This window comes from Aspergillus heteromorphus (assembly GCF_003184545.1).
Source record: "Aspergillus heteromorphus CBS 117.55 chromosome Unknown BO70scaffold_19, whole genome shotgun sequence".
Taxonomy (NCBI): Eukaryota; Fungi; Ascomycota; class Eurotiomycetes; order Eurotiales; family Aspergillaceae; genus Aspergillus; species Aspergillus heteromorphus.
This window is the reverse complement of record NW_020290424.1, coordinates 576,477-604,249: the sequence shown is the minus strand read 5'-3', so window position 1 is coordinate 604,249 and position 27,773 is coordinate 576,477. Positions and strand designations below refer to the sequence as shown.

The following is a 27,773-nucleotide window of genomic DNA, read 5'->3' as shown; positions in this document are numbered from 1 at the left end:
GTACATACAACAGAGAACAGAATAATAGACTGTATATACAGCTGTTTTGTAATGTGCATATGTTCAAAGTAATGCACTAATACTGACAAACAACACATGCAAGCCAATTCTCTATGTTGAAAAAGAGCTTAGACCACATGTTCATAGCTAATGCAGAGTGACAGTTCTAATTGTATATGGAATGATTGCCTCCATCTAGTGCCCAGAATCTATAGCTTCTAGCTAGTTAGGAGGTTAGAGTAGCAGCCTCAAAGTCAATCAATCTAGGGACTGAAGGTCAACTACCTACGGTCCTTGGCCTGTATAAATCTTATGGATTCTCTAATAGCAAATGACTATCTGGATGCATAGTTGTTTATCCTTGTTAAGATGTAAGAAACAAGATACCAGCAAATAGTAAAAGGGCCTATATATACCGAAGGAAAGCAGAGAGTAACTTGCTTTTAATACAATAAAGAGTATATCTTGGAGAACTTACTGTAGTTAGATAAAATATTAAATAACTAAAGATACTTCAACCCCTTTTAAGTTCTATGTAATCTTCCTTACAGAGTAGGTACTCCATACATATACTCCGTAGGTGTAGTAGCAGCATAAAATTTAAGATTTATATAATCTTATCCCCTCTGCCCTCCGTTACGTATTGCTACTAGCTTTAGGTGGTACCTTAGATACTGTTTATCATTGATACCTCTTTCTAAACAGCGCTTGGATCAAGCCACATTACTTTAGACTTTACTCTTAGTGTTATGTTCTAACTGCCCCCCAAAGAAAAGAAAATTAATAATTAGAAATGGATATTAGCTCTGTTCTTTTTTTTTTTTCGAAAATGGAAAGAGGAAAAGCTAATATAGAGGTATTAAAAACAGACGATGGATTGTATGTAACACATTACAGTACTAGGTATCAGTAAGCTTTGCTGTTGTATGTAGGTAAGAATAGACCGGTTACACCGCGCAACTCGGAGACTACCCACACGCAACAACCGGGGTGCCATTCCTAAGCTTATATCCACACTCCTAGGTAACTAGTAATGTGCCTCCTTTGCTCCGTAGTACTTGCTTAGGGGATAAATCCACACACCATCAGCTGTCCCCACTATCTGGTCCATGTCACTGCACAGTAGCTGCATGGGCCGCCGCCAATCCTTTCTCCACCCGCATTATCCTCCATCAGTCCATCTAGATCCAGGGTCTCTGACGCACGAGGCAAAAATACACCTGCATGACACTCAAAATGACAAACAAACTGGAGCCCACAAGTAACTTATTTATATTTCTTTTTAGGGATTGGCTCAATCCATTGTCTGGATGCCGGAGTTGAACATGTGCCTTCCCTGCTATTCCGTGTCATCGACTCCATCTGCAACAAATTAAAACCCCCGATGTTGCATGTCCGCCCATATATGTTCGCTTCCTTTGAGAAGGCAATTGACCTTGTAGCTGGTTTTTCCCACTTGGCCCTTTTTTTTTTTCTGTTTCCAAGAGCTTTTTAACGAGGTACTGGGGAGTTCCTTTTACCCAGACACTCGTTTGGCTATTTCAGCTTTCTTTCCGTCCTCTCTCTTTTCTGTCCATATCTACTTCTTCGCTCTAAGGTCGCTCCTCTATACAAATTATATTTAACAGCGGTGTTTGAAACCAAAGCTGCCTGTTTGTATGCATGGGCATTTCCCCTGTAAGTATACTGTGCACACTCAGCCTCCTTGCAATTTACAGTGAGGAGGATCACGAGGAGACCCAGACTGAGAAGCAAGGCATACAGGCAAACAACAAAGGATTATTCGAAAATTAGTTGGGTCGAGGAAGCAAGTTCTAACCTTTCCTCCCCATCTACTTTAACCATGGAGTTTCCATTCATGCGGGCCTTCATTGCCCTTTTGTTAGTATTTCTCGAGGCTAATCAGTGGATGAGCTTTGTATCACTGGACTGACTCCCTTTTCTTACAGCTTCTATCGCTATTTCCGCCTTGTTGTGAATCTTGTCTACTTCTGGACATTCAAGCCCATTCACCCCCCCGAGAACCCAAGACTAACCGCACAAGATGTGACGGTAATACTACCAACCCTGGAGGGTTGTGGCGATGAACTCGTTGAGACGATAAGAACAATACTTGACAATCGCCCCTATGAATTGCTCTTGGTGACCATTGAAGCGAATCGGGTAAAGGCCGAGAATATGTTGAACTCGATGCCAGCTTCAAAGTCAAGAATCCGTCTTTTCACTGTCACCCACCCAAACAAGCGTCGACAAATGACAAGGGCTATTCCAGAAGTCTGCACAGCAATCACCGTATTTGCAGATGATGATGTTAGTTGGCCACGCACAGTTCTTCCCTGGATTTTAGCGCCTTTTGATAAGGATGAGCGATTTGGGGGTGTAGTCACTTGTCAGCGCCTGCGACGAGCTGTTACACCAACATTTTCTCAGCGCATATGGGGATATCTGGGCGCTCTTTACCTAGAGCGGAGAAATTTTGATTGCGCAGCTACAACACATATCGATGGCGGGCTTCCTTGTATGTCGGGACGGACTGTCGCATACAAAACTGACATCCTCCAAAACGAAGGCTTTACATATGCGTTCACCAATGAAGAATGGTGGTTTGGAAAGTATCAACTTAACGCAGACGATGACAATTTCATTACCCGCTGGATGGTGTCCCACGGCTGGGAGACTTTCATGCAATACCATCCTGAAGCCGAGGTTCTGACAACTTTGGAAGACAATCCCAAGTTCCTCAAGCAATGCGCTCGTTGGTCTAGAAGCAACTGGAGGAGCAACCTCACAAGTATGTTTCATGAAAAACACATCTGGTAGTAAGTTTCCTACCCTGGTTTCCCTCTTATCGGTGCGGCATGTGGAGTACTTGCCTTGTTATTGTATATTCCTGTTTCCCCATCTGCCCTGCTTGGCGTTCCAGTGGTTGATTCATGAACACAACTTCACTATACATATCCCTGCTTTGTCACCAGTATTTGGAAATACCCGCAAACGTGCTACACTCGTCCCATCTTGTGAGGATTGGGCCGTTAGTATGTTTGCCTACCAATATTCCTTTTTGGAATAAGGATTGTGCGAATATAGGTGTATCTCATTGATTGATGACAAGTGCCTCGTCCAAGTTTTACGCTAACATTCAATTTTTTTATTACTAGCCGTCAGCCTTGGAGCGCATACGCCGTCCATTTGACAACACTTTCGCCCCCGGCCCTCCTAGGCGACCTACTGCTTCTTATACTCTGCCACAAATCTACAGTGTCTTGGGACGATAACGCACACATGCTGGCTATGCAAGCCCTTGGGGTGTGGATGTTTGCTAGCAAATTCATCAAGCTTCTGGGACATTACATTCGTTACCCAGCGGACATCTTACTTTTACCGGTGTCTATACTGTTCGGTTATTTCCACGGAGCGATTAAAATATACGCTGTACTAACTTTGAATGTGGTAAGTTGCCAACTCCGAACAATACACAGCCTATTCCCAGAGCGCGTACACATGAGCGCAGCCTTGTACAGAATAATTTCCCAACTCCCAGCCCCTCCTAAAATGCATTCTGCATTGGTCATGGGTCTCACCTCACTTTCACTGTATCCACCCACGGCCTTCCCCATCTCGGTAACCCGGTTGAGGGTTTGCGCCCCCTTTGCTTCTCGTGTCATTTTCATTTCCATTTCCATTTCCATTTCCATTTCCATTTCCATTTCCATTTTCAGACGCGCTTTCCTTTTCCTTATCAACAACCTCTATTTTCGCCATTTACTCCCCGCTTTTCCCAAACTCTTTTTGTCACGCCATGTTGAATTTTCCTTGCGCCCTCGGATCAGTTGTGTATTATTACCCAAATACTTTGGTGTTTTGGTTATTTATTGCTCTGCTCCTCTCACCTCTCTTTTTCCATTAATTATTGCAACACCTCTAAAGCTCACATATTACCGCAACTTGTGTGGTACTGATTTGCTAATTGATTCCATTATACAGACTACATGGGGTAGCAGAGACGGTGCTGACGATTATGACGCGGAACGTATGAAGAAGCGAACAGACATGGACCGCATGAAACGTCCCTATTACCCGAGCTTCATAACCCAATGATTAGGCCTGCGTGGACGATGAGTGGTCTGCCAACAGTCTGCCTCATTTTATGTCTAGCATCATTTCATAGCCGAGCTATTCCTGGTACCGGCTACCCAAAGACTGGTTGAGTTCTAGCGAACTCTTCATCAAAAATCTTGAATTACGGTTGATTAATAAACACTTACGACGAAATGCCGTGATGACGCTGAATTTGGAAATACTATGCATTTCAAGGGCTCTTTGGAGCCTGCAGCTGACATATTACACCCTCCCTGGTCGAATGTCCAATAGTCCTTGTTCCTTTATCTTTCCCCCTGACGTGCTTTCTTGGATTTGGCTTACACGCATTTGCAAGGTATCAACTTCAGAAGTGTTGTAACCTCCATTTGCTCGGATTGACAGCCTCTGTAACTCTCGGAATAAGGAGGTTTTTTGTAAATTACAAAAGCATGGGCGGACCTTGTTATAGTTGAGATTGTTATCTCTCAATATCTTTCCTATGTTCACTGGGCTTTCTTTATGTTCTGGCCTTGAACTTTCCTCTATACTTTATCTCATTATCTGCTTTATACTCAAATATGATGATTCCTCTGAACATTAGTAGTTTTCCATTATATGGGGGTTGAAGGTCACTATCGCGCAAATCTGGCACTACATCTACTGATCCCTTATATTAAATGAAGGTAGCTGATGTACCACGCCGCTCACCGCAACGGAACTGGTTATGCAAATCAGTGAGAATGGTGTTGTGTACAGTGCCTGCAAACTGGCAGCAACAAACACAGTAATACATTGATGACAGTTTTAACCTTCACAATTAAGCCTGTATTTGGAGAGTTTCGCTTTTCTTGCACGAGGTCTCAAGTATGTTTGATGAAAGTAATTTGAGGAGAAGTAGCCTCCCTGTGCCACCAGGATACTAGATAGGCCAAGTGGTACGGAGTAGTACTCCGTACAAAGTAGGTATGCAAGGTGCAGAAATGTGTGGCGGAGAATCAATAAGATGTGGCGCCTGTGGCGTTCTAATCCGACACCTAGCCGGGCAGTATAATGTTCGGCTGAGATTATTACTTTTCTCTTCATGAGCACCCATTGAAGCGGTGGTCGAAGGGGGGAAATATTTCAAATCCCAGGACGATCTTCAATCAACTTACTTCTCCCCCTATCCCTCTCAACCGCTTGCTCACTCGCAATCATCTGCTCGGAAGGCGATGCCTCTATTTCATCGGGCCTTTGCGGCTACCTCGCGGCAGGCAATAGTGAACCGTTCATGGCATAAGGGCACCATATTATGCTCTTTCACCACCTCAGCATGGAAGCTTGCTATAGCCAACCCTATCACGGCACATAGTCCTCCTCCCAAGGCCCCTTTACCCGTACCTGATCAGGGGGCACGTACAGAGTTACGACAGGAAGATGGGAAGTCGTATCAGAAAGTCGGTACGAGTCCGCGTTTTGGACAGACGTCTACAATAATGAAGAAGAGATTTTGGAAGAATGTTGATGTAAGAAAAGAAAAGGGTATGTTCCTCGGCGTACCGCAGTGATTTACAGGTCAAGGGACTGACATGCTTTTACTTCCCCCAGAAGGTGATTATCAAGTTTTGCTCGACACCCGCCCTATACGGACACCTTCAAAAGACGCCTTATCCATACCATCGACGAAGATATATCTTGCTCATGCCATAGCTCTGGAGTGGGATGTCATGACTAACGCCCAACAAGCGCTGAAGAACCACCTGATTCCTCTAACTTCTCTCGCCGCTCGCGCGGCGGATATTGCCCGGGAAGATGCCCAAGGGGAGACCACCACAAGAGCTCAAATAGTGAAAACTGCGATGCGTTACCTGGACACGGATACTCTGCTATGCTGGGTACCGGAGCAGAATGCTTGCAGTGCTGGGGAAGTCGACAAGGATATCAACAGACCAGAAAGCCTCCGAGAGGCGCAAATGAGGACTGCCAAGGACACCATCGCCTTCCTGGGCACCAAACTGTGGCCTGGCGTTGACATACAGCCCATTATGGAAACCGATAGCATATTGCCCTCCTCCCAGCCCCAGATCACGAAAGACATTATTGAGCAGTGGATTTCCAGTCTACAGGCCCATGATCTGGCTGGTCTGGAGAGGGGATTCCTTGCTGCGAAAAGCCTGCTAATTGCCGCTCGACTGGTTGTTGAATGGAGCGAGAACTTCCGTCACATGCAACGACCAGGGCGGGAGAGATTCGGCATTGAAGAGGCCGCCGAGGCGTCCAGCTTGGAAGTCAAGTGGCAAACTGATATGTGGGGCGAGGTAGAGGATACTCATGATGTGGATAAAGAGGATCTAAAGCGACAGTTGGGCAGCGTCGTTGTCGTAGTGAGCGGAGAGTCAAGGTGACAGTTCCACTGCATCGTCACATTCATGTGTCTCCTGAGTTGTATCATATCGCTCTATTTTCCTTTCCCCACAAAACTCCAAATATGCATCTACCGCAGTAATATATACGCGCTGTGCTGTTCTATCGTCTTTGCCAATGTTCCAAAAGAAGGATGGATAATGTCACTCGTGGCTGGTAAACCCAGACAGATAGATACAGTTTACTCCGTACGGAGTACCATCACACCAGTCAATATACCTGCACAATAGGCTGTCTTCCTGAGCAACATTTTCTTCGCCTTGGACTTGCTTTAGAAAGTTTGCTCCGTCTCAACTCCGCACTATCTTCCTTTACCCGATAAAATTTCCCTCACATTAACATAAGGTTCCTTGATACTCTTAGGCATCTTGGTGGTGAGCGAGAGATGACGGAAAGGGGGAAAAGGTGAGTGAGCTTCTGAGTGCTGAGTCGGTTCCACGGATCATGAAATCATCTCCTCCCCTCCTTAACTTAAGTCTCTGTAGGCTGGGCGTTTCGCTGACGTCGTTTAGGGGTACATTCTAGGCACAAACGTTCTCAAAGTGTGCTGGCGCCCGCCGCCTCGCCTTTCTCCGGTCAACAGTGTCATCTGAACGGGATTCCAACCATTGTCTGAAGTCCCAGCTACCGAGATATACGTCAGGAGCTGAGCCGATCCTCCATGTCCCCCCATTTAGAGCCCACAGGCTCCCAGGGAAGTGGTGATAATATCGAGAAGCTGCCATTCATATCTCACGCAGAGAGTAATAGTATGTCCCTCCATCAGTCGGTGCGGACATTTCGCCTCTTTGAGATCTTACGAAGCGGGGATATAACTGCGATCTCAAAGGCCATCAAGGAGACCAGGGAATCGCAGGGCCCTGACACCCTCTCCGGAACGACGGTACTTCATCTTGCGATCCAATGTGCTGAACCGCAAGTTGTCGAGTATATATTGTCCGCGAGTGATGAATTGGACGTAAACGTGCGTGATCACGATGGCAACACACCTCTTCATTTGGCCGCCCAACTTGGACGTGGCCCCGTGGTTCGCGAATTGCTGAATCGACCTTCGCTCAACGACGCAATCGTTAACTACTGTGGCCAGACGCCTCTCGATATCGCACGCACCCCGGAGATTTTCCAGCAACTTCAGCTTGCCCGCTCGCTTTTCATCGATGCCAAGACTAGAGAGATTCAGGTTCTCGTCTCCCACAATGATTATGACGGGCTAGAGAAGGTGCTTGAGGAGCCTCGTGTCGAGGGAATATTGGACGTCAACAGTCTAGACCTAGTCACAGATTCTGTTACCGCTCAGTCTGGGGGTACTCTACTTCACGAAGGAGCGCGGAAAAAAGATACTAAATTGATTCAAATCCTGTTAATGCATGGGGCCGACCCTTTCCGTCGTGACAAGAAGGGCAAGTTGCCGCAGGATGTTACTAAGGATGACCGGACCCGTGCGATTGTCAAGAAATCACCCGCAGCAGTCGTCGCGCAACGTGGTATACAGGAAAGGGCAATTCTTGGGGCCAGCGCGACTCAGGGTACTCCCGGTCGCTCTGGCGCAATTGAAGCGCCGTTCGCCGGCAAGGATGCGCGTGAAATGAAAGGTTATCTGAAAAAATGGACCAATTATACAAGTGGCTATAAACTGCGATGGTTTGTTTTGGAGGACGGCGTCTTAAGCTATTATAAGCACCAAGGTATGATCCATAGGCTGGATCTCGAGCAAATGAGACAGCAGCTGACACTTCGCTTTCTGAAGATGATGCGGGCTCCGCCTGCCGAGGCGCGATCAACATGAAGATTGCTAGGCTCAACATGGATTCTCAAGACAAGACCCGGTTCGAAATCCACGGGAAGTCTTCTGTCAAATATCACCTGAAAGCAAACCATATTGTCGAGGCGAAGCGCTGGTTTTGGACTCTAAACAATGCCATTCAATGGGCTAAAGACGAGGCGAAGGAGGAAGAGAGGCGCCAAACAAGACATGCAGAAGTATTCCGGCTGGCTAAAATGGGGCAGGCCGAGGGTCGACAGTCTGAGACCATTTCAGAGTCAGGTAAAGGCCTTGCACCTTCATCTATCAACGTGCCGAGTAGCAGTGGCACCCGACTCAGCACGTATGCGTCTCATACAACATTAGCGAGCGCTCCTGAAGATGAGGATGGCTCGATGTACGGGTCATTAGAAAACACCGCTCCATCACACGAAGTGAATCGGGTAGGCAGCAATGTAGCCTCAGCTCCTGATTTCGACGACGGCGAAGACGATGATTACGCATCCAGCCATGATGTGCCACCCGCAGACAAAGATGCCATGGATATCACCGCCCAGTCGACGAAACTTCAGCTTGATATATTGGCAGACGTTACTTCTTCTTTACAGGCAGAAAAATCAAAGAACCCAACTATGTCTCTTTCAGATCCGGCCGTTGATCAAGCTTTATGCGCCTATGAGGCAGCGGTGAGCAGTTTACAAGGGCTGATACAGAGTCTCTCGAAAATATCCAGGGATCGTGATGCGTACTGGCAGTATCGACTGAATCGGGAGGCACATCTGCGCAAAATGTGGGAAGAAAGCATGGCAAGGATTGCACAGGAACATGAGGAGCTCCAGTCCCGGATGGGTGAGTCCGAGGAGAAGCGTAGGCGTACTAAACGGGCGCTCAAGGAAGCCTTGGAGTCAACAGTCACGAGCCGTGCGGTTAGTAAAGCTCCCTCTCGCATCCAAGCCACCAGTGAAGACATGGACGATGTGGAAAGTGAGACTCAAGAGCCAGCGCCTTTATCACAGTATGTGGTGCAAGGACATGAAAGCTCGCTTGGCCACAAAAAGTCGGCCATCTCTCTCATGGACAAATTTTATGACTCGGAGTCGGGCAATGAGGATGAGTTTTTTGATGCCATCGATTCTGGGGAGATTCAAGCAGAGGACCTTGCCGCAGAAGTGAATGAGGAGAACTCCCAACAAGAGAGCAGTAAGCTTCGAATGTTGAAGCGAGTGGAAATCGCCCCATCGTTCACGGGATACGAAGAGCCCGTAAGACAGAGACTCAAAATGGACTACGATAACCGACCAAGGATTTCGCTCTGGGTAAGTAGTCGCTTTAGGCCATGAAGTCGATGTTATGCTGCAAAACTCACACTCATTAGGGTATATTGAAGTCTATGATAGGCAAAGATATGACGAAGATGACTCTCCCCGTTTCGTTCAATGAGCCCACTTCGCTACTTCAACGTGTGGCGGAAGACCTGGAATACGCAGACCTTTTGGATATTGCAGCCGACCGACCCGATTCGATGGAACGTCTGGTGTACGTCGCCGCGTACGCTGCGAGCGAATACGCCTCGACTATTGGCCGTGTAGCCAAACCATTCAATCCTCTTCTGGGTGAGACATTTGAGTATGTGCGGCCCGACAAAGGTTACCGGTTCTTTATCGAACAGGTCAGCCATCATCCACCGATCGGTGCTGCATGGGCCGAGTCAGCGAAGTGGGACTACTATGTAAGATTTGAATGGGTTATTTCCCTTGGCGTATGTGGTTCACGCTGACATATCCCCGTTTTACAGGGCGAGTCTGCTCTCAAGTCAAAGTTTTATGGAAAATCCTTTGACATCAATCTCCTGGGTACTTGGTTCTTGAAGTTACGACCAGCATCTGGAGGAGAGGAGCTATATACTTGGAAGAAAGTAACGTCATCTGTCATCGGCATCATTACCGGGAACCCCACGGTTGATAATTACGGTTTAATGGAAATAAAAAACTGGACCACAGGCGAAGTTTGCTATTTGGATTTCAAACCAAGGGGATGGAAGGCTGCATCCGCATACCAAGTGGCCGGTAAGGTGGTGGATCGGGATGGATCGCCGAAATGGAGTATTGGCGGTAGGTGGAATGACAAGATCTATGCGCGCCATACCCCGGGGTTTGAGGCACCAGTGTCTGGGAAAGACCCAGAATCAGCCAAGACGTTTCTGGTCTGGCAAAGCCATGCTCGTCCGAGCGGAATCCCATTTAATCTGACACCTTTCGTCATTACACTAAATGCTCTCCCCGAGGGTTTGAAGGGCTACCTACCGCCTACTGACACACGGCTTCGGCCTGATCAGCGGGCGATGGAAGGAGGCGAATATGACCTCGCCGCCAGTGAAAAGCATCGGGTGGAAGAGAAGCAGCGAGCCAAGAGGAGGGAGAGAGAGACTCGGGGCGAGGAGTATCAACCTCAGTGGTTTAGCAAAGCCAAATGTCCTGTCACTGGCGAGGATTACTGGGCGCACAATGGGCGATACTGGGAGAGCCGGGCAGCCCGCGACTGGAGCGCCTGTGAGGATATTTTCTAGCTAGATCATGTTATCGTGAGCCTGTTTGAGAACCAGCGGACCGTGCATCGCAGCGTGTATGAAACCATAGTACTCCGTATACGGCCCGGGAGCAAGCACACCTAGTAATCACACAGCGCGAGCATCACGTGACTGCGGACAAAAAGCCGCCGGCAGATGCGAGCAACTCAATCGACTAATTCATCAATGATTCTGTCGGGCGTTGCCTTGCACCACCCACAATGACTGGCGGATACACATGTGGTCGCTGTCTGCAGGTGCTTCGGCGAAGAGCTACTGCCTATGTCACTCCCCCAAGATACGGCTTTCCCGCTTCGTATGTGCGGACCTTGAGCTCGCGGGGCAGTGGTCCTTTGGGACCTAAAGCTTCGCAAGGGCCAGTCAAGCGGGGTACTCTTTCATCCTCCGTATCAGTCGGGTCAGTGACGCAGAAGGCCAACTCTGCCACTTCAAGCGCTGCGCCGGACGCGCGGGCCCTGTTGAAACCGAACAACCTTTTCCATCCCTTTTCTCGGTCACCGGCGGCTGAAATACGACAGCGTGCGGCTTTTATCAAACAGAATGCCTTCTGCCCCCATCCGAGCCATCAACAGACCCGACTGCCTCACTCCCCTCATGACCCGGAGTCTCGAAAGAGTCAAGCGAGCTCAGAGTGTCTGCCGCCGGCTCACTCTCATTTCGAATGTCCCGACTGTGGTGTCCCGATCTACTGTTCGGAGGGTCACTGGATGGATGACTTCGAGGCTCATTTAGAAATTTGTGAGACCATTAGACAGATCAATGAGGACGACCATGATTTACGTTCCGGTCGTTTTTTCCCGGAGTTCTCGTACCCGGGACTTCAGGACGACAATTTTGTCATCAATATGACGAATTGGGACACCTTTCTCTATACGCGAGAGTTTGAGGCAATTAACGATGACCGGAGCATGCGGCAGGTGACTAGGATGCTCACCTATCCACTCACGATCGGAAGCGTCTTGCATGAGCTGAGCCCTTTTAATGTGCGAAAAGGAGGCAGACTGACTGTCGAGGGTCTCAAGAGTGTGAGCGGTAGGTCCCAATCTTCCTCACGCCCCGTCTTTCATCAACCTGACCGGTCCATGTAGCGCTCCGGTACACTTTACACCCCCCCAAAACCGGAGAGGGCGTTGATATCCAAGGGCTACGCCTGAAGGCCCCGCCAGTCCGTATTTTTATTCTGGGTGCCAGGGCCGAGTCCTCGTTGCCTCGTGAAGTCTGGCTTCAGCTCAGCTATATTTTCCCACGCTCCCTGATCCATCTAATCTTCATTGGACCAGAAAGCATGGCCAATCGAGATACAGAGTTTCCCCTTCCCGAGCGCACACCCGAAAACCCGTTCGGCGGTATTGTGGAAGATAGACTTGGAGGACAGTTTAAGATTACGACATATGTTGAGTACTTTCACACGATGTACGAAGCGCAATATTTCCAGCCGTTCGATCCGTACCTGGACTGTGTCATGCTCTTCCATCCGGGTCTTGGACATCCAGCCAGCTCCCATGAATGGGAGGAAACGCTTCCGCAACTCCTAGAGACTAAGGTCCCCATTATCAGTACGGGGTACACGCAGTGGGACATGGAGCGCGACATTAACTGGGTCCGGGATAAATGCGCCGGTGAGTTCGATATTCTGCTGGAGCCTGGCGAGAACATCTTCCGCAGTCTACGCTGGGATCTTAATGATCTGGACCCGCATGATGTCTCCTGCGGTAATTGGGGACTTTGGGCGTTCAGAGGAAAGAGGTACGCATGGCTAAAATCCCAACTCACTCTACAACAAGAACAACCCCACCCTACCCGCCTCCCACCTACCCCTGCAAACACAGGAACGAGGTTATTCATGCGACCGGGTGCTGACTATAGATTTCCTAACTTGATAGATACGAGGCCACTTTCAAGGATTCGTAGATTCCTTACCTGGCTCGATGATTTAACCCTTACCTACCTCCCCAGTGCCTTCCTCACTGTACATTATCATGAATCTAGCTTTTTATACTTTGACTTTACCCAAATCAGAAAATTGATGGCACCGATGCCATACCTGACAATTTTACTTCCATTCATTAATCACAGTACATCTACCATTGTACCGTTGTTGACATGTATACATGTATATGTATATTGGCAATGAAGCTCAGCAGGGGGGGTAGTGACTCTTACTCTCCAAACTTGGTGCAATTTATGCTTCGTTGAGCAGAGGAAATTTATGTCTCATTGACGAGGTGTCTACTTTTGACGGTGAACTCTAGTCGGTGGATGACGTAAAGAAAGCAAGTTAACAAAATACAGTAGGTTGGGCTGAGTTGTATCTAGCTAACAGAGGTGAGGGAGCACAAAACAACGCGCGTGGCTGATCACATAGGCAAGGCGGCAACTCCATTCAAGCTAATGCATTATGGGAAAGGTCGAGATATGAATCACGGAGCATACCCCAAGGACCAAACTGGATTTGACCTCGACGATTGTTACTTATGAGAGGCGCATGGCACATGGCCTCTTGGTTCGAGGGCGCCGATTTCTACGTGCGTTGCATTTCAATGAAAATTGTTGCGCAGGAGAAAAATTGACTATGAAGGGCTCAGTCGTGCCGTGCCCAACTACTACTGCACATGGAAGTTTGGGAAAATGATAATGAGAATGTATGTTGTTGAATACGAATATAATGCCGCATTCCTCACGGATCAGTGGCACTGATCCGGCGCGCATCCGCCAACAGTCTATAAGCATTACTTGGAGAAGCCGAACAGAAGGTAGATGGGGAGACAAAGGGGAACTGGTGGAAAAAGAAATGTTATATCAGGGAAGCCATGGTCGACCCGACGATGGGATATCGGGGCTTCTCTATCTCATCTGACTTCCTTAGGATCCCTTTCACATTCATCAATACACCCTTCGCGCTATTAAGTGTCGACAGCTGTGCATGCTCTTCCTTGTTATTTACAGGGTGTGGACATGGGGACAACTGCCCGTTGAGATGAAATCCATGACCTGGGTCCAATGGAGAACAGGCTTTGCTGTCACATGTTTAACCTTCAGTGACGTGAAGGACTGGGAGGAAGCAACATGGCGCTGGGAAGTAGTGGGCTGGTTGGCGAGAAATTTACAGCATAACAAATCCTGCAGCAACCAGGACCCCCGCAGCCATGCCACTGGAGAGCTTGGCGCCTGGAACAGCAGCGCCCGTGTGGGTAGCAGATGATACAGCCGCGGCCATGGTCGTGGTTGAGCCGGAGGCGGAGCCAGAGCCAGATTCGGAGTCCGATTTCGAACTTGCCTGTGTCGATAGTTCGGTGGTCGGACGAGCCGACGCCTTAGTGATATAGGATCTGGTGAAAGAAGTGATGGCTGAGGAGCTAGCAAGTGATGAACTGGCAATATCAGAGCTGGAGATGCGACGACTAGAGCTCGGCGTATGGCTTGGCTTGGCGAAGGAGCTGAACTGAAACCCGGCGCTGCTTCTACTGGCGCTGTTGATTTCGACGCTGCTGTTGCCTCTGCTATTACTGTTGGCGGGTGCGCCGAAAGAGGACAAGGTCGGGGTTGGGGCCTGCGGCACCGAGGACGAGATGCTAACGACACTCACAGTCGCGGTGGGCGTGGCCTGGACTGCAGCAGAAGCAAACGGGGCAAATGCGGTGCAGGTGACGAGAATAGCCTTGACGAAATACATGGTGGCGGTGGAAATGTTCGAACTTATATGCGAATTGGAGTGTGGTGTAGACTCTAGCTTGGAGCGTCGAAATCGATGCGCGGCGTTGGCCGATGGCGCTGCCTGTCGGGAAAGCGAGATGAAAGAGCGAATGGGGCTGGAAATGAGTGACAGCCCTGGTAATTATGATGATAACGATGCACAACGGAGAAGGAGTGACAGCACAGCTGGTATACTCCGGATCAGAAAGAAAAGGAGGAAGAGGGAGGCAAAAGGCAAGACGGAAAAAAACGTGAGAAAAGGGGGGAAGAGATCTGACAGATGGACGGGGTTGCCAGTGCGCGGTGCCCAGGAGTTTTATCTATCTAGTACCTACTACCCACCCAGTGGAGTGGAACCTAACCCTGGATGGATACATTTCTTGGATACAATTCTACACAGTAATTATTACTACTGGTATCTATCTATACTGGTGCTACCACTTACATCCTGGCTGTATACGAAGCAGTCTAACAATCTAGCAGATAGATAGACGGTACATACGGTGGTAGACTAGTAGATACAGCAGGCAGCAGCAGCAGCAGCAGCCTGTCTAGATAGTATCTAGTATCTATCTGCAGATGGTTGTTTCCCGCGATTAATTAACCTTTAAACTCGTCCTCGGGGCCGTGGAAAGGCGCTGTCAGTCACCGTTACCCAGACTGCGCTAAGGTGGGGGGGATGCAAGTTCCTCAAACGCTGGAGGATTCAGAAACAGCCCCGGGCCAGACGGAGTAGTAATAGTCTCATATGATAGGCCAGGGATAACAGTGGAGAGGATCATCTAATTTAATAATTTATGATTTAATAATAATATCAATGCTAAGGAGTGGGTAGCTACGGAGTATCTATCTACTCCTTAGCACTAACTAACTACACAATACACATGTGTAATCAATGCGCGGCAGGTGGAGCTCCCATCCTTCTCTGTTCTGTTCTGTTCTGTTCTGTTCTGTTCTGTTCTGTTTTGTTCTAATCTATATATCTAGGTATCTACTCCGCCCTATGCTGCCCATTCCCATGGCACTGGCAGGCAGGGGCTGTACCGATGACCGTGAGATGGATTGGCGGCAACGGTCCCACTGGGCAGGGGTCCCGTTGAATTCGAATACATATCAAAGTGAAAGTGGATCAATCATCAACCACGCGGGCATGAAAGGAAATAATACTTAGTATGTACTTATCTACTCCATATGAATCTGACAGTTCAGTATCTTCACTCTCTCCAAGGCACTTTCCAGAGGACCATTTTCAGGGGATCTCTTAACCATACCATATTCGCCACGGGGTTTCTGCTGTCAAATAGATGATGTTAAGCAACTTCTTGAGGTGGGTACAGTAGAAAGCAAATGTGTCAGATATCAGCCGATTGGTCGTTTTCTTGTCAAGAATAGGATGTAGAGAAGGAGGGCACAAGAGACATCCTAGGTAGGTAGGTACCTTGTAATACAGTACCTCATTCTGTACTTTGACGCTACTACCTAGTACCAGCCATGATTAGCTAGGTAGTCATCCCAAATGCGGTATTGCTCGTACGCTCGCTGAGCTTGCTCTTATAGTGTCTGGACGTCGGAAGGCAAGAGGCCATGGAGCTTGAGCAAGCTGCAGCCCTCCTTTGTGAAAGCAGACCCTCTCTTAAATTGTCAGGTTCCTAGAACTCTATACCTCGATTCAACATATTGCCCGTCTGCGCGGGGCTTCGCAGAAGCTGGGTAGGGTTACTACCTCATAGGAACACACCAGAAGCCCCGGCACAACTCGGGGACGACGACCAAACTTCGAGAGCATCGATGGAGCCATTCTTACGAGAGACCTGGAAGATGCGTGGTGAATTTGCGAAAGGAGGGGAGATGGAGCAGCCGTGCCCAGCCTTAAATAGGTGAGCGTGCCATCAAGATAAGGCGCGGTACTCGCTTGCATGGCCAGACCCGGTCTAGCCCAGGCAATAAAGGTATGAAAGTAAGCGTATCACAGCATGACCGGTGGTAACATAAGGAGTAGCGACACAGCTGTCCTGGCAATCTTGAATTGTAATGTACATTGAAATAGGTGCCAGTCAGCTTTATCCAGCAAAGATCCCAAGTTCGATGATTCAACATAATGTTAACATCGATGGATCTGCTAGTACTGGCCCGAGTAGGCTAGTACTGGCCCGAGTAGGCACTCGATGACTCGACGAATGCCGTACGGAGTATCTACGGAGTACCTGCTAGCAATTGGATATACAAAGTTCTAAGCTGGCGGATCACAGGACATTCTAGCCTTGATGGGTTTAGTTGGCTAACTAACTGATACAAAGACGCTGACTAATCGAATAAGCGAGCAGGCCCGTCAACCCAACAAAAACAAATGCTTGCTTGCCTCTTTCTCATCATGTGCTCACTCTTTATACTCCCGCGATCGATCTACCTACAGGGTATCTACCAGGCGGTATATTCGAATTCTATCCTGTGATAGCACATGCTCCTGCTCTTTGGCAATCTAATTACTCATAAACAGCGACTGCACAAATGACCGTGCTGTCTGCTTGACTGTCCGTGATACATTGGTGCTAATAGATGCCAACAAATTTCAAATCTCCGACATTAATCACAATAATAAATTCGCAACTACACAATCCAGCTGTCCTAGGTTGGTGTCTCTGTTTAGTCTTTGGACTACAGCAGGGTACTGGCCTTTCCTCACGGACTCTCTGCTCAGGAGAACAATCACTACATGTCATGTCTTGTGACTGTGGCTGACTGGAGCTGGATTGTCGGGGCCCGTCAGGGTCCCGGTTCTTGATTCCTTTTCAAGTTGCTAGAGGAAGTTACAGGGCCTTCATAGTTCATGTTGCTCGCGTTTTACCTCCTACGAGAGCATGACTCCTTGCGCACCTACACTCTGGATATGTACCCCAGACAAGTCGTATTTGGTTCTTGACAGATAGTTCCCAATGGACATATGAATTAATCAGTGCTTTGACATGGTCTCCTTTCTCACATCACACCCTTTTTGGGACAGTAGCCCCGGTAAATACCGAAGAAAATCTGCCCTCGGTCTTACAGTTTACTCTTTCCGGCATCGTCGATGATCTTCACCACAACCTTCCCCCATGTTTCCCGCCCTCCCAGCGCCTGTAAAGCCCGAGGCACACTCTCCAAGCCCACAAAGCTCTCATCCTTGAAGGCCGTGCCTTTGAACTTGCCCTGGGCCACAAGATCGAAGATCCCCTTCCAGACCGTTGCCGACGTCTCTTTCTCAAACCGCGCATACTGGCCCCAGTGCAGCCCAATCAAACTGACATTCTTCAGCAGCACCCGGTTCAATGCCACCTTCTCGATCTTGCCCGCCGCGAACCCGATTACCAGGAGTCGCGCATTCCACGCCACACATTTCAGGCTAGCCTCGATCATCCCCACAGGGTCATAAACAACATCCACCCCGGCCTTCCCATTACCTGTCCGATGCTGCGCACACAACCGCTTCACCTCTTCCGGCCAGCTCTTGTTGCGGTAATCAATGACATGGTCCGCCCCGAACTGGCGCGCAACCTGGCGCTTCCGCTCCGTACTAGCAGTGGCAACTACGGTTGCGCCCTTCGCTTTGGCGATCTGTATGGCAGCCAGCCCGACTCCGCCGGCCGCCGCATGAACGAGAACCCATTCGCCCGGCTGCACGTTCCCGCGGTGCACGATGCCACCGTAAGAGGTAGGGGCCGTGACAAAGAGACCCGCTGCATCTTCGAAGCTCCAACCCGCTGGCACCGGCAGAAGAGTGTGCTCCGGGGCCTGGACGTGGGTGGCGTAGGCGCCTTGTGTGGCGCCGAAGACTCGATCTCCAACCTTAAATCGTGATGTTGTCTGCGCGGTTGGTACAGCCAACACAGTCCCGGCGAACTCGGCACCCGCGATCCAGGGCAGGGGCGGCTGATGTTGGTATTTGCCTTGGATTTGAAGCAGGTCAAAGAAGTTGGTCCCTGCTGAGTGGACCTCGATCAAGTAATCTGTCGCGGATGGAGAGAGCGTCGGAAGAGTCGTGACCTGAAGGTCTAGAGGTCCCTGTTCAATGCCCATGGGTTGTTTAAGTTACCTAGAATAACGTGGCAGTAATGCCTGCTACGAAGGGCTTACCTTGACGTATTGCTTGACCTGGATAGCTTGCATGTTGATGAGTGCGAGAGGTGGTGGGAATTCAACGGAGATGAACAGACAGACGGACAGATGGATAGAGGGATAGATGGATAGGCAATCACAGGGAAGCCGATCGATACACAGGTCAACCAAAAACAGATTGCCACCGAGATTGGAAGAACTGTTTGGTTGCATGTTAGGAGAGCGAGCAGCAGAACAGAAGGGGGCGCGGGCAGCTTTCTCCCCGCGCCGCGCGCAGGTGCCGAGGTCCGCCCTCGGATAACCCAAACGGGAGAGGGAATGGATGGGATGGATGGATAAATCCTGTCATGGAGTCATTCCAGATTCAAGTGATCAATGCTTTATTTGGCTGGGAAATACACGTTCCGTCAACCATCGTAAGATGTGCATTATTGTAAATTTGCTGTATAGATAGATATATTACAAAGGGCAAACGTATGAATCCCCCAGCAGGCGCCTACCAAGGATGAAGGAAGCCAGCCCCTTCACAAATTCTGATCGTCCCGCGGATCAGAGCAATATATATATATATATAACAGATCCCCAGCAAGCATCATTGACCCCAGGCCCACATAAACCGACAAAACACACTGATACATGCGATTCCAAACTCCTGAGTCACCAAACGTGGATATCATCAAAAGCAAACATACCCCACCCCATGGTCCGGTACAACCAGCCGGTACGCCAGGTATCCCATATTCGAAGGTGTGGTTTTCTTCGTGTACAAGATTCAAAATTTCAAACACCCCGTTTCTCTCTCGTCGACACCCCATCGACGGAGATACGGGTAAAGAAAAAAGAAAAAAAAAAGATATCGGAAAGAAAATACAGGTCAGAACAACGAATCAATACCAGCAGAGGCTGAAAGGTGAAAAGATCGACAGACACCCAAGGTCCAGTCGCAGGCAATTAATGGTAGACAAAGTAACACCTGGGCGATATGTTCCGTAGTGAGTCTAGAAGTCGATGCTTTGGGGCCTGTGGACAAGAGGCTCGGGTCCAGGGTAGGGGTAGATAGGTGCACACATGGCCGGATGTTGCCCATGGGGGTAGAAGGAGGATGGCGGAGAAACCAACCCCACGTGAGGTTGACTGGTCGGCTTTGCGGGGACGGAGGTCTTCCTCTCAAGCGGGCGAGGCTGCAGCCCCTTCTGTTCCAATCTCGGATGACCGCCGGCGGCATCCTGGATATACGGAGCAGACATGGTGCGTTTCCAAGACTGAGCACCCTCGTGCCCGAGGCCGGTAGCCGGCGGAGTTTGAGACGAATATACCCGCTGGGGGGTATGGGGAGGCATCAGATGCATTGCCGGGTCAATTGGAGGACTCAGTGGGGCAGCGGCATAGAATGGGCTGCCGGCCTCCAGAGGCATTGAGTACCATTGAGGGATGGACCATTGAATCGGCGCTGCGGTTGTCGCCGTTGGCACAGGAGCTTGCATGGGGTCAGAAGTGATAGCATAGGGGTGTTCCTGGAACGGCGATGCCATGCCTGATGTCGAGTTGATCAACATGCTATCCATCAAGGGCGACGTGTGTGGTGAGTCATAGGAGCTGGAGCTGGGAAGAACCATCATTGAAGAGGCATGAGAGGCATCCCGCTGCTTATCCGATGGACTCAATGGTGACTGTTGCGCCATCATCGGAGCCCATACATTGGAGATCTGATGTCCGTCAAGACACGCGGTGGTAGGTAAATCGTCGTGATGTGTATAGGCCCCATTGGCCATGTACCATTCCGATTCGGTGATCGAGAGATCCGAAGTAGCTGAGCGAAGAGGGGGGCGGATTTTCGGAGAGATGGTGGATGCTTGGCCCCTGGAGGAAGCGTCTTCGTGACCACTATCCTCTCCGACGGCTTCCTGTTGGCTGTCGTCGGATTTCTTGCGTGTCTGGCGCGAGGGCTTGGTAACACGCCACTTCTTCAATCTACTTCGTAGCTGTGTTTCACTACCGAGGCAGATACATTAGTACACCAGATTGGACCGATGGATGCTTTATCAAAAAGAGGCATCTTCTCACCTAGGGTTGAAATCATCGGAACGGATCTGCTTGATGACTTGCTTCAGAGGCCATTCTTCTTCCTTGTACAGTTTGGCAATCAAAGCCTTCTTTCTTTCCCACACGTCGGACGGGATTGAATTCTTCATTTTTCGTCGCCTCGATTAGGTCCCCTTTCAAGAAGTAGGAACACTGGGCTAGGGTAGGTAGGTCGATGGATATAGCCCTTTGGGAGACCAAGAGAGATGACAGGGGACTTGGGGCAGGAGATGATTCAAGTGGCCGAGGTGTCGTATCCAATAGTCAAGTGAGTGACTGGAGATGTAGAGGACAGAGGATGGAGGAGAATGTCAGATACATATATATGTAGGCCAGGCCCGTACTCTGTGCTCCGTACTCCGTACCCTGGGCCCAAGTAGGAGTGGAAGCCGTACCGGAGGCCCACGGCGGAGGGCACGGAGCAAAGTTCCAAATGAAGAGAATGAACCAGTAGCAGTACCAGGCGAGTAGTCCCCAGGTCCTTCAGGTCGTCTGGCCACATAGGTACTAGTGCTGGGTGATGGCCGGAAGTACCTTACAGAGGGAAGAGTGGATGGATCCACGATGGAGAAAGGCGCCATCGGCCGGTCTGGGGTGGAGCCTGGCACGCAGAAGGATGGATGGAGCATGGAGGATCAGAGGATGAGACCGAGGGCGAAGAAAGAATGGGTCAGGTAACCAAGAAGGGAGTAGGAGCACTATCTACGGCTAACCTACTGCAGTCTGCGTGGGCCGTGGAGACACTGGATAGAGAGAGGGGAGGGGGGAGACAAGGGCGCTCGTGCGCCTTCCCGGGCAGGCGGCCAGGCGGCCAGGCGGCGAGCGAGGGCGAGCGAGGGGAGTGAGCGAACGAACGCATGGGAGATCGACGATGACCAGGGAACGGGCATCGGCCAGGGAGATCCCATTGATGATTGGACCAGGGCTGGCCACTGGGGCGCGCCGGCGCCCCCCAGCGGTGATTGGCGCAGGGCCCGGGAGGGGGCCGGACCATTTTAGTTGCTGCTGCGTGCTGGTGGCACGTCCATTGTCTCGGGTCCTGTCATTCAGGTTTAATCCAGGACCAGATTTGCCATGGCGTTGGGCCCTGAGCCGGAAAGTAAGCTTTGGGGCCGATCCCCGGTCGTGAGCTGGAGCAAGTTAACAGCAGCAGTCCGCGGAGGAAGCCATCGGGGTAGAATTGTTGGGAGGCAATGATCTCCTATCTTGAACCATCGGTACTAGGTACTATCTGTCCATGCAGTCCTGACCACCGATGATACCGCACATGGCACTCGGGGTTGGCAGTCATTCAGGTACTGCGGACGAACTACGAGTAAACAACAACCTCCCCGGAGGCGAGAGATGGTGGCGGGCGGGCTTCCACTCGTTGGTACCATCACTGTACTTGGTTTAGTGATTAATGGATGGATCAACTGCTGTCTGGTTTCCTTTTCAGCAAATCCTTTTAATCTTTTCCATCCTTTCCCTTTTCATCTTTTTTCAATTTTATTTTTATTTCCACTGCTATTCAGCCTACTCTCTCTTCTCCCTTCCTTTTGTATTCCTTTTATTATTATTTCCCCCCAAAAGAAAAATCAACTTATCAACATCCCCGTGATCTTTTTTGGCCCCCTCTTCTGACCCGTCAGCCGCCCAGGAGAATATTCTCATTGGGCTGTTTAGTTGTCATTCCGCCAATAGTGCCATTGCCCTACTATACATCGTGTCTCTCCCCTGTTCACGTCAAACTGACGGCTCTTTCAATCGCCTGCACTCCTTGCACCTTGCCTTTTAACCCCCCACCTTTTGGTTTCCATATGTTTTCTCGCCCATGTTGTTTTTGGCTGTAGCATCCTACATCTCATAGACTCTGCGTCCCTACCAATCTGCCCATTAAACTCAGATTCGACCCTGAAATTGCACAATGGACAGGGCCGGATCTGGCATCGATCCGCAGAGGATTATAAACCTAATCGCCTGGTATCAGGAGGTCCAATGGAAAGGAAATTAATGGGGACTGTGATCGTGACGATGATGTTCATGTTCCAAGGGCAATCTAGACTACTGGGCTGGGCTGCAGGTACCTTCTTCGCCATCAAGGGCGATCACTCTTAGGCTGCTTAGTGACCTTCAGGCCTTACCATACCTAGTGCGCCGTACTCTAGTGGCCGACTTATCTAGGTCTAGTGGATGACCCTAAGGGAGGATCCTCCCATGATCCATGATCCATGATCCATCATTCCTTCAGGGGTGCTAAACTCGGTCGAGGACTTGGCGCATCTGTCGAACTGCCTGTTTCGGCAAAGCAGATGGCAACGGAGCTGGAGGGGGGAAATCGTCCTCCCCCCTCCCCTCTTCCCTCAACAGAAGAGAAGTATGCACTTGTGACTGTAATTTCTGCATGGAGTTATTAGTTACAGTATACTATAGTACCTACTATTATTGCCTTAGTATCGCTACCTTACTGTTACTCTCTACGTACAAAGATCGCTGGAGAAAGCAACCAACGGCCGCAGGTGCGGTGGGGGCGCTGGAGGTCATGTAAGCGGGCTGACTCGGCTCTGCCAACACCACAGTAGTAAGTATCTATAGCATGATAGATCCCGGACAGATGGCAGAAATGTACGGATTACGTAGTTCCAAGATACAGGGGTTACCTTGGACTGAGGGTTACTATGGTACTACGCAGTACGGAGTATAGTAGAGTATAGGTACATACAAGATGTACGGAGTACTCCGTACTGTATGCAGAAGCCAGTGATGGTGACTGATGGGAGGTGAGATGAGGCAGCTGCAATGCAATGCAATGCGGTGCAGCGCAATGCGAGCAGAGCACGAGCGGCTTCTTTCCCGATCCCGCCGGCAAAACCCTGATGATAGGGTAGGGTGCATTATTTCCAGGCCTTGACCCATTGGATCGGAAATTCTCTCGATCGAAGTAACCTCCAACCAAGGTGCTGGAAGGGCGCGTGGGAGATAAAGCCTACCTTGTGGCGCGGGCGGGTGCTATCGTACACAATATGTGATGTATACTGTACATTATGAGATCTCTCGCCTACCATGTATATCAATTTGCCTGGGATTTGGATGCATTGACCCTGCCAAATGAGTCAGTCCACTCTGTTCTGAGTTCTGACAGCCATTCCCTGAGACCTGACAATTGACAAAGGGGCGATGGTTGTGACACCCCCTCTGCCCCAACCGTTCTTGGCCGTTTCGTGGTTCAGCATCGGACGGGGTCTGGAGCGGAGCCGGGTAGCAGGATGTCTCTCGCCCTCTCCCCTTCTCCTCGGCCGCGGAAAAGTACTGAGGCTTTTCTTTTGCTTCTCCGCCACTTCCTCCTCATTGGTACTTTTGTATGTCGGTAAGTTCAATCTCGATAGATTTTCATGCACATGCCATATCCTGATCACCTTGAACGAGGAGCTGAAGGATTAACCAAGCACAAGCATGGGTCTATCTATGTACGATGTATGTACGCTATACTATGTCCGGACTACGGAGTACTCCTCCCCTAGCAAGGATCTCAGCATTCGATCGTTCTTGACCGTAGGCACATACATGTACACTACTACTACTACTACTACTACTACTACTACTACTACTACTACTACTACTACTACTACTACTACTACTACTACTACTACTACTACTACTACTACTACTACTACTACTACTACTACTACTACTACTACTACTATTTCTACTAACTACTACGGAGTACTCCTTATAAAATGCAGGCGAATGACCCTCTCCCAGCATTGACATTCTTTTCCCACCTATTGCGCCAGCAATCCACACGAGGTGGGTAGGTGGGGATGTGGTACACTATACTTACCTACCTACTATGTATAGTAGTAGTACTCCGTACCACGAACAATACTCCGAGGTACATACATAGGCCCTCAGCAGATCCGGGACTTTGATCGCGCACTTCAATCGGATGATCAAATCCCGACGAGGTAAACGCAGCGCGGAACAGAGTCTAGCCGTTAGATACCCTCTGCAAAGATGTCATTGTTTCGAGAGCCCAGGTCCAAATAAATGCCTCGGATGAACGGACGATGGTACCTTTCCCGGCCAGCTAAAGCCCGCTAAAACTGGAATGGCAAACAGGCACCACGCCCAGGCAGCATTGGTCGGTTGATTTGGCTCATCCTATCTACCGTGGTTCATGCCATCGAGCACAGCGCCGGACATTGCCTGGACTCTGGAGACGAAGAGGAAATAGTTTGCGGGCTAACATCACTTATTAGCACTCGGTTGAGTGGAGAGCGCTATCTGTTTGCGCCGGCAGCACATACCACCAGACCCGAAGTCTGCCCGCCCACTCCGTGCCCACTCCGAGCCTCCGAGCCCGAGCCTCCGAGCCTCCGAGCCTCGAAGGGGAAAGATCCGGCTGCCTCGTTCTCCTGGAGTGGAGTCGCCTGAAACTAGATGGATGGATAGATACTACGGAGTACTACTGGCAAGCTAATCGATCTGGGGAGGCGAAGGGGGTAAATCCATCTCTTTGCTGAGTGGATCTCCCAATCTCCCACTGATCTTCCCGGCCGCCTCCCCCTTCGATAGTAGTTTTTGCCCGCCCGTATTGTTTACAGATCTTTCTATTTGGCATGGCCCATGCACCCTGGTCTGGCCTAACACACCTCACCAAAAAAAAAAAAAAAAAAAAAAAAAAAAAAAAAACCTTCAGGGAGAGTGCTTCGGGCTTGAGGGTGATTGCTCTCTCGCCATCCACGCCGATAAGGTTACGTCGTGCATTTTTCTGATACATCACCTCCGTGCCTGGCTGATGCATTGCTTGCTGCAAACTACTCACTAGGCAATATTGGGGGACGCCGCTCAAGTAACCATGATCCTTAATTTATCACCGCTAAGCGACTGGTCACATTGCCACCCTCGTGCGAAGAATGACAAAACTCACGGGTAGATACAGACAGCACTGACCCTGGGCGTTTGCCTAGCCATGACCCATATAGGTACGGAGTACTAAGTAGATTGCAGGCGTCTAATTTGGGAGTCTTCAGAGCGGGCGATGGCAAATGAGCAGAAAGCCGAACACGGGAAGAAGAAACAAGGCGACTACTGCATCTCGTCAGCTCCCCATCATGCGGTGGTCGGTCGGTCTAGTAGTTTTGTACATATGTACTCTGTGCAGACGGGCAATGAGACGGGTGAGCTTCTCGGATGGATGATTTTTCACGATCCCATCAGGGTGGCTGGCTGGCTGGAGTGGAGGTTGAGGGGGTCTCGTCGAACCTTCGCATAAGGAGCGATTCCAAAAGCAAAGGGGATGCCTGCAGGTGGAAGAGGCCCCTCCCCCAATTGTCACGGAAGTGTACCTGCATCGACTATGATTCGCCCGCCGCTATGACAGGTCCGCTGGCTTTAGAAGCACGATGATGATGGCTCTCCAAGATCAAAGTAGTACTTTTGAACATTCTCCATGATATGAATATTGCTCAGCCCCCCGGCCAAGTGGGTGGTGGCTAGCTCTACGTAGCTATTATTAGCTAACTAGACCTCAGTATGACTGTATGTAGGTACCTAGATACGTACCTGGTTAGCAGACAGGATGGACACATTCTGCTGCATTAGCCTTTTACTTAGTAAGGTGGTTTAATTAATTGGAAACAAGTGTGTGAAGCATCGCGGTCCTCCATCTGTTCTACTTGGATTGTTTTGTTCTTAATTTATCCTGAATCCCAGTCATAACATAGATGTTAATGACCGGGATGTCAAGCCAGGGACAGTATGATGTTTGGAGTATCTATCTACTCCCAGGTACCTACACCCCATTTCCATGAAAGGAAGGTTGGGGGAGAATGCGAGAGAGAGATGTCCAACCCTCGGCAGTACTCCTTCTAATCTCCAAGGTCCGCCGTCTATTTCCTCCCGGCCGAATGAAATACTTTGACGATGGCAAACAGTGAATAACGTTCTGACTGGCGGAGGGGGAAAAAAAAAGTCAAAAGCCGAAGATCTAACTTCCATGGTTATCCGAAACCTTCCCAAGGAACCACATCGTTTTTACCTTTCGGTCGCTATACTCCATTCGTTGACGCCCTCCGAGCCACCAGCCAGTGCTGCTGTTGGGACGCAACGGCTGTTGCAGTCACTAGATACTACTACTTGCTCCTGACAATCCTCCAGGATAACTTCGCTAGAGCCGTTTCACCATCGCCCCAAGCGAAGATCGCAGGGTTCTCAATGGGATGGGTGTTGTGTGACATTGTTCCATGGTCGGGTCCGCACGTGGGCAGTCCGACGAGGCTAACGGTGTTATCATGCGATCCATGCATGAGCCCTCCCAGTCCCAGCATGTTGTCATAATGGTGACACCCATCGTTCACTATGTACTCATCATTCTTATCGAAACAGCGATCTCATAATGCGCCCTAGCTGGAAAGCCGGATAGACTCACCCTCACCCTCACCCTCACCCGCGCCCTTCCTTCACCCATCGGAAGCGCTCACCGTCATCGGAAGTGCTGGCCGCCGAAGAATCCCCGGGCAATCTTCATCTCCAACCAGACCGGCCAGCCAGACCACCCCGATAGGGAATCAGGCCATTCGATGGATGATGATCCCAAGGCGATGGAAACGAATTGGTAAAATGATCGTCCGCTAGAGAATCACATGGCTTCTTCCCTTGGCTTCTTGCCCGTTGCCGAGTGCACTCCTGCGCCCTGTCCGCTGTCACCTTCATTTCATCCATCGCCCGACTCGGTCTGGGCTTCCGATGGGGGCCTTCCACTGTCCATCCCCAGCTGGAGATCCGCCGTGCCGATCGTAGCAGGGAAAATACGGAGTAGCACTACCTATAGCTCCGTTTCTTCCCTGGTTGGGAGTAGTGTCCTCTTCGGCGGAGTACCTTCTATCTACCCCATTAGCTATTAAGAGCTGACTACTCCATAAACTCCACGCTACTGCTCACGATGATATAGTGCGATGGGTTAAGTTCCAACCTACTGAGTTCAAAATCAATCACACCCCCTCCAAACCAGCAATCAGGAGTCACCATTTGCCCCCGGCTCCAACGGTTCATCAACCCCCCCCCCTCCCCGCACAAGCGCAAACTAATGCGGCT

At 49.9% G+C, this 27,773-nt stretch overlaps 7 protein-coding genes across 7 annotated transcripts; 4 read left to right on the top strand and 3 right to left on the bottom strand.

Moving 5' to 3' along the window:
* Nucleotides 1-1,843: 1,843 nt before the first annotated feature.
* Nucleotides 1,844-4,098, top strand: BO70DRAFT_295062 (glycosyltransferase family 2 protein; the record flags this gene model as incomplete). The annotated part of the gene is made up of 4 exons (XM_025539498.1): nt 1,844-1,881; nt 1,950-2,819; nt 3,159-3,450; nt 3,985-4,098. 4 exons carry the CDS (start codon nt 1,844-1,846, stop codon nt 4,096-4,098), a joined length of 1,314 nt encoding a protein of 437 aa, XP_025397905.1.
* A 1,035-nt stretch (nt 4,099-5,133) lies between these two features.
* On the top strand, nt 5,134-6,804 carry BO70DRAFT_74554 (ATP synthase complex assembly protein ATP12). Its single transcript, XM_025548683.1, has 2 exons — nt 5,134-5,601; nt 5,671-6,804. The coding sequence occupies exons 1-2, from the start codon at nt 5,292-5,294 to the stop codon at nt 6,462-6,464; spliced, it is 1,104 nt and encodes a 367-aa protein (XP_025397904.1). The 5' UTR covers nt 5,134-5,291; the 3' UTR covers nt 6,465-6,804.
* Nucleotides 6,805-7,234: 430 nt separating this feature from the next.
* On the top strand, nt 7,235-12,743 carry BO70DRAFT_372440 (uncharacterized protein; the record flags this gene model as incomplete). Its single annotated transcript, XM_025544852.1, has 7 exons — nt 7,235-8,168; nt 8,231-9,561; nt 9,621-9,974; nt 10,041-10,794; nt 11,085-11,864; nt 11,921-12,578; nt 12,716-12,743. 7 exons carry the CDS (start codon nt 7,235-7,237, stop codon nt 12,741-12,743), a joined length of 4,839 nt encoding a protein of 1,612 aa, XP_025397903.1.
* Nucleotides 12,744-13,935: 1,192 nt separating this feature from the next.
* On the bottom strand, nt 13,936-14,803 carry BO70DRAFT_380927 (putative extracellular serine-rich protein; the record flags this gene model as incomplete). The annotated part of the gene is made up of 2 exons (XM_025545432.1): nt 14,419-14,803; nt 13,936-14,382 (listed from the first exon to the last, which is right to left on the bottom strand). The coding sequence occupies exons 1-2, from the start codon at nt 14,503-14,505 to the stop codon at nt 13,936-13,938; spliced, it is 534 nt and encodes a 177-aa protein (XP_025397902.1). The 5' UTR covers nt 14,506-14,803.
* Nucleotides 14,804-17,442: 2,639 nt separating this feature from the next.
* BO70DRAFT_363697 (NADPH:quinone oxidoreductase family protein) lies at nt 17,443-18,821 on the bottom strand. The gene is made up of 2 exons (XM_025543636.1): nt 18,636-18,821; nt 17,443-18,563 (listed from the first exon to the last, which is right to left on the bottom strand). The coding sequence occupies exons 1-2, from the start codon at nt 18,666-18,668 to the stop codon at nt 17,565-17,567; spliced, it is 1,032 nt and encodes a 343-aa protein (XP_025397901.1). The 5' UTR covers nt 18,669-18,821; the 3' UTR covers nt 17,443-17,564.
* Nucleotides 18,822-19,569: 748 nt separating this feature from the next.
* BO70DRAFT_74371 (uncharacterized protein) lies at nt 19,570-20,909 on the bottom strand. Its single transcript, XM_025548682.1, has 2 exons — nt 20,682-20,909; nt 19,570-20,609 (listed from the first exon to the last, which is right to left on the bottom strand). The coding sequence occupies exons 1-2, from the start codon at nt 20,807-20,809 to the stop codon at nt 19,616-19,618; spliced, it is 1,122 nt and encodes a 373-aa protein (XP_025397900.1). The 5' UTR covers nt 20,810-20,909; the 3' UTR covers nt 19,570-19,615.
* Nucleotides 20,910-23,747: 2,838 nt separating this feature from the next.
* Nucleotides 23,748-24,262, top strand: BO70DRAFT_74363 (uncharacterized protein). The gene has a single exon (XM_025548681.1). It carries the CDS (start codon nt 23,856-23,858, stop codon nt 24,117-24,119), a length of 264 nt encoding a protein of 87 aa, XP_025397899.1. The 5' UTR covers nt 23,748-23,855; the 3' UTR covers nt 24,120-24,262.
* The last annotated feature ends 3,511 nt before the right edge of the window (nt 24,263-27,773 follow it).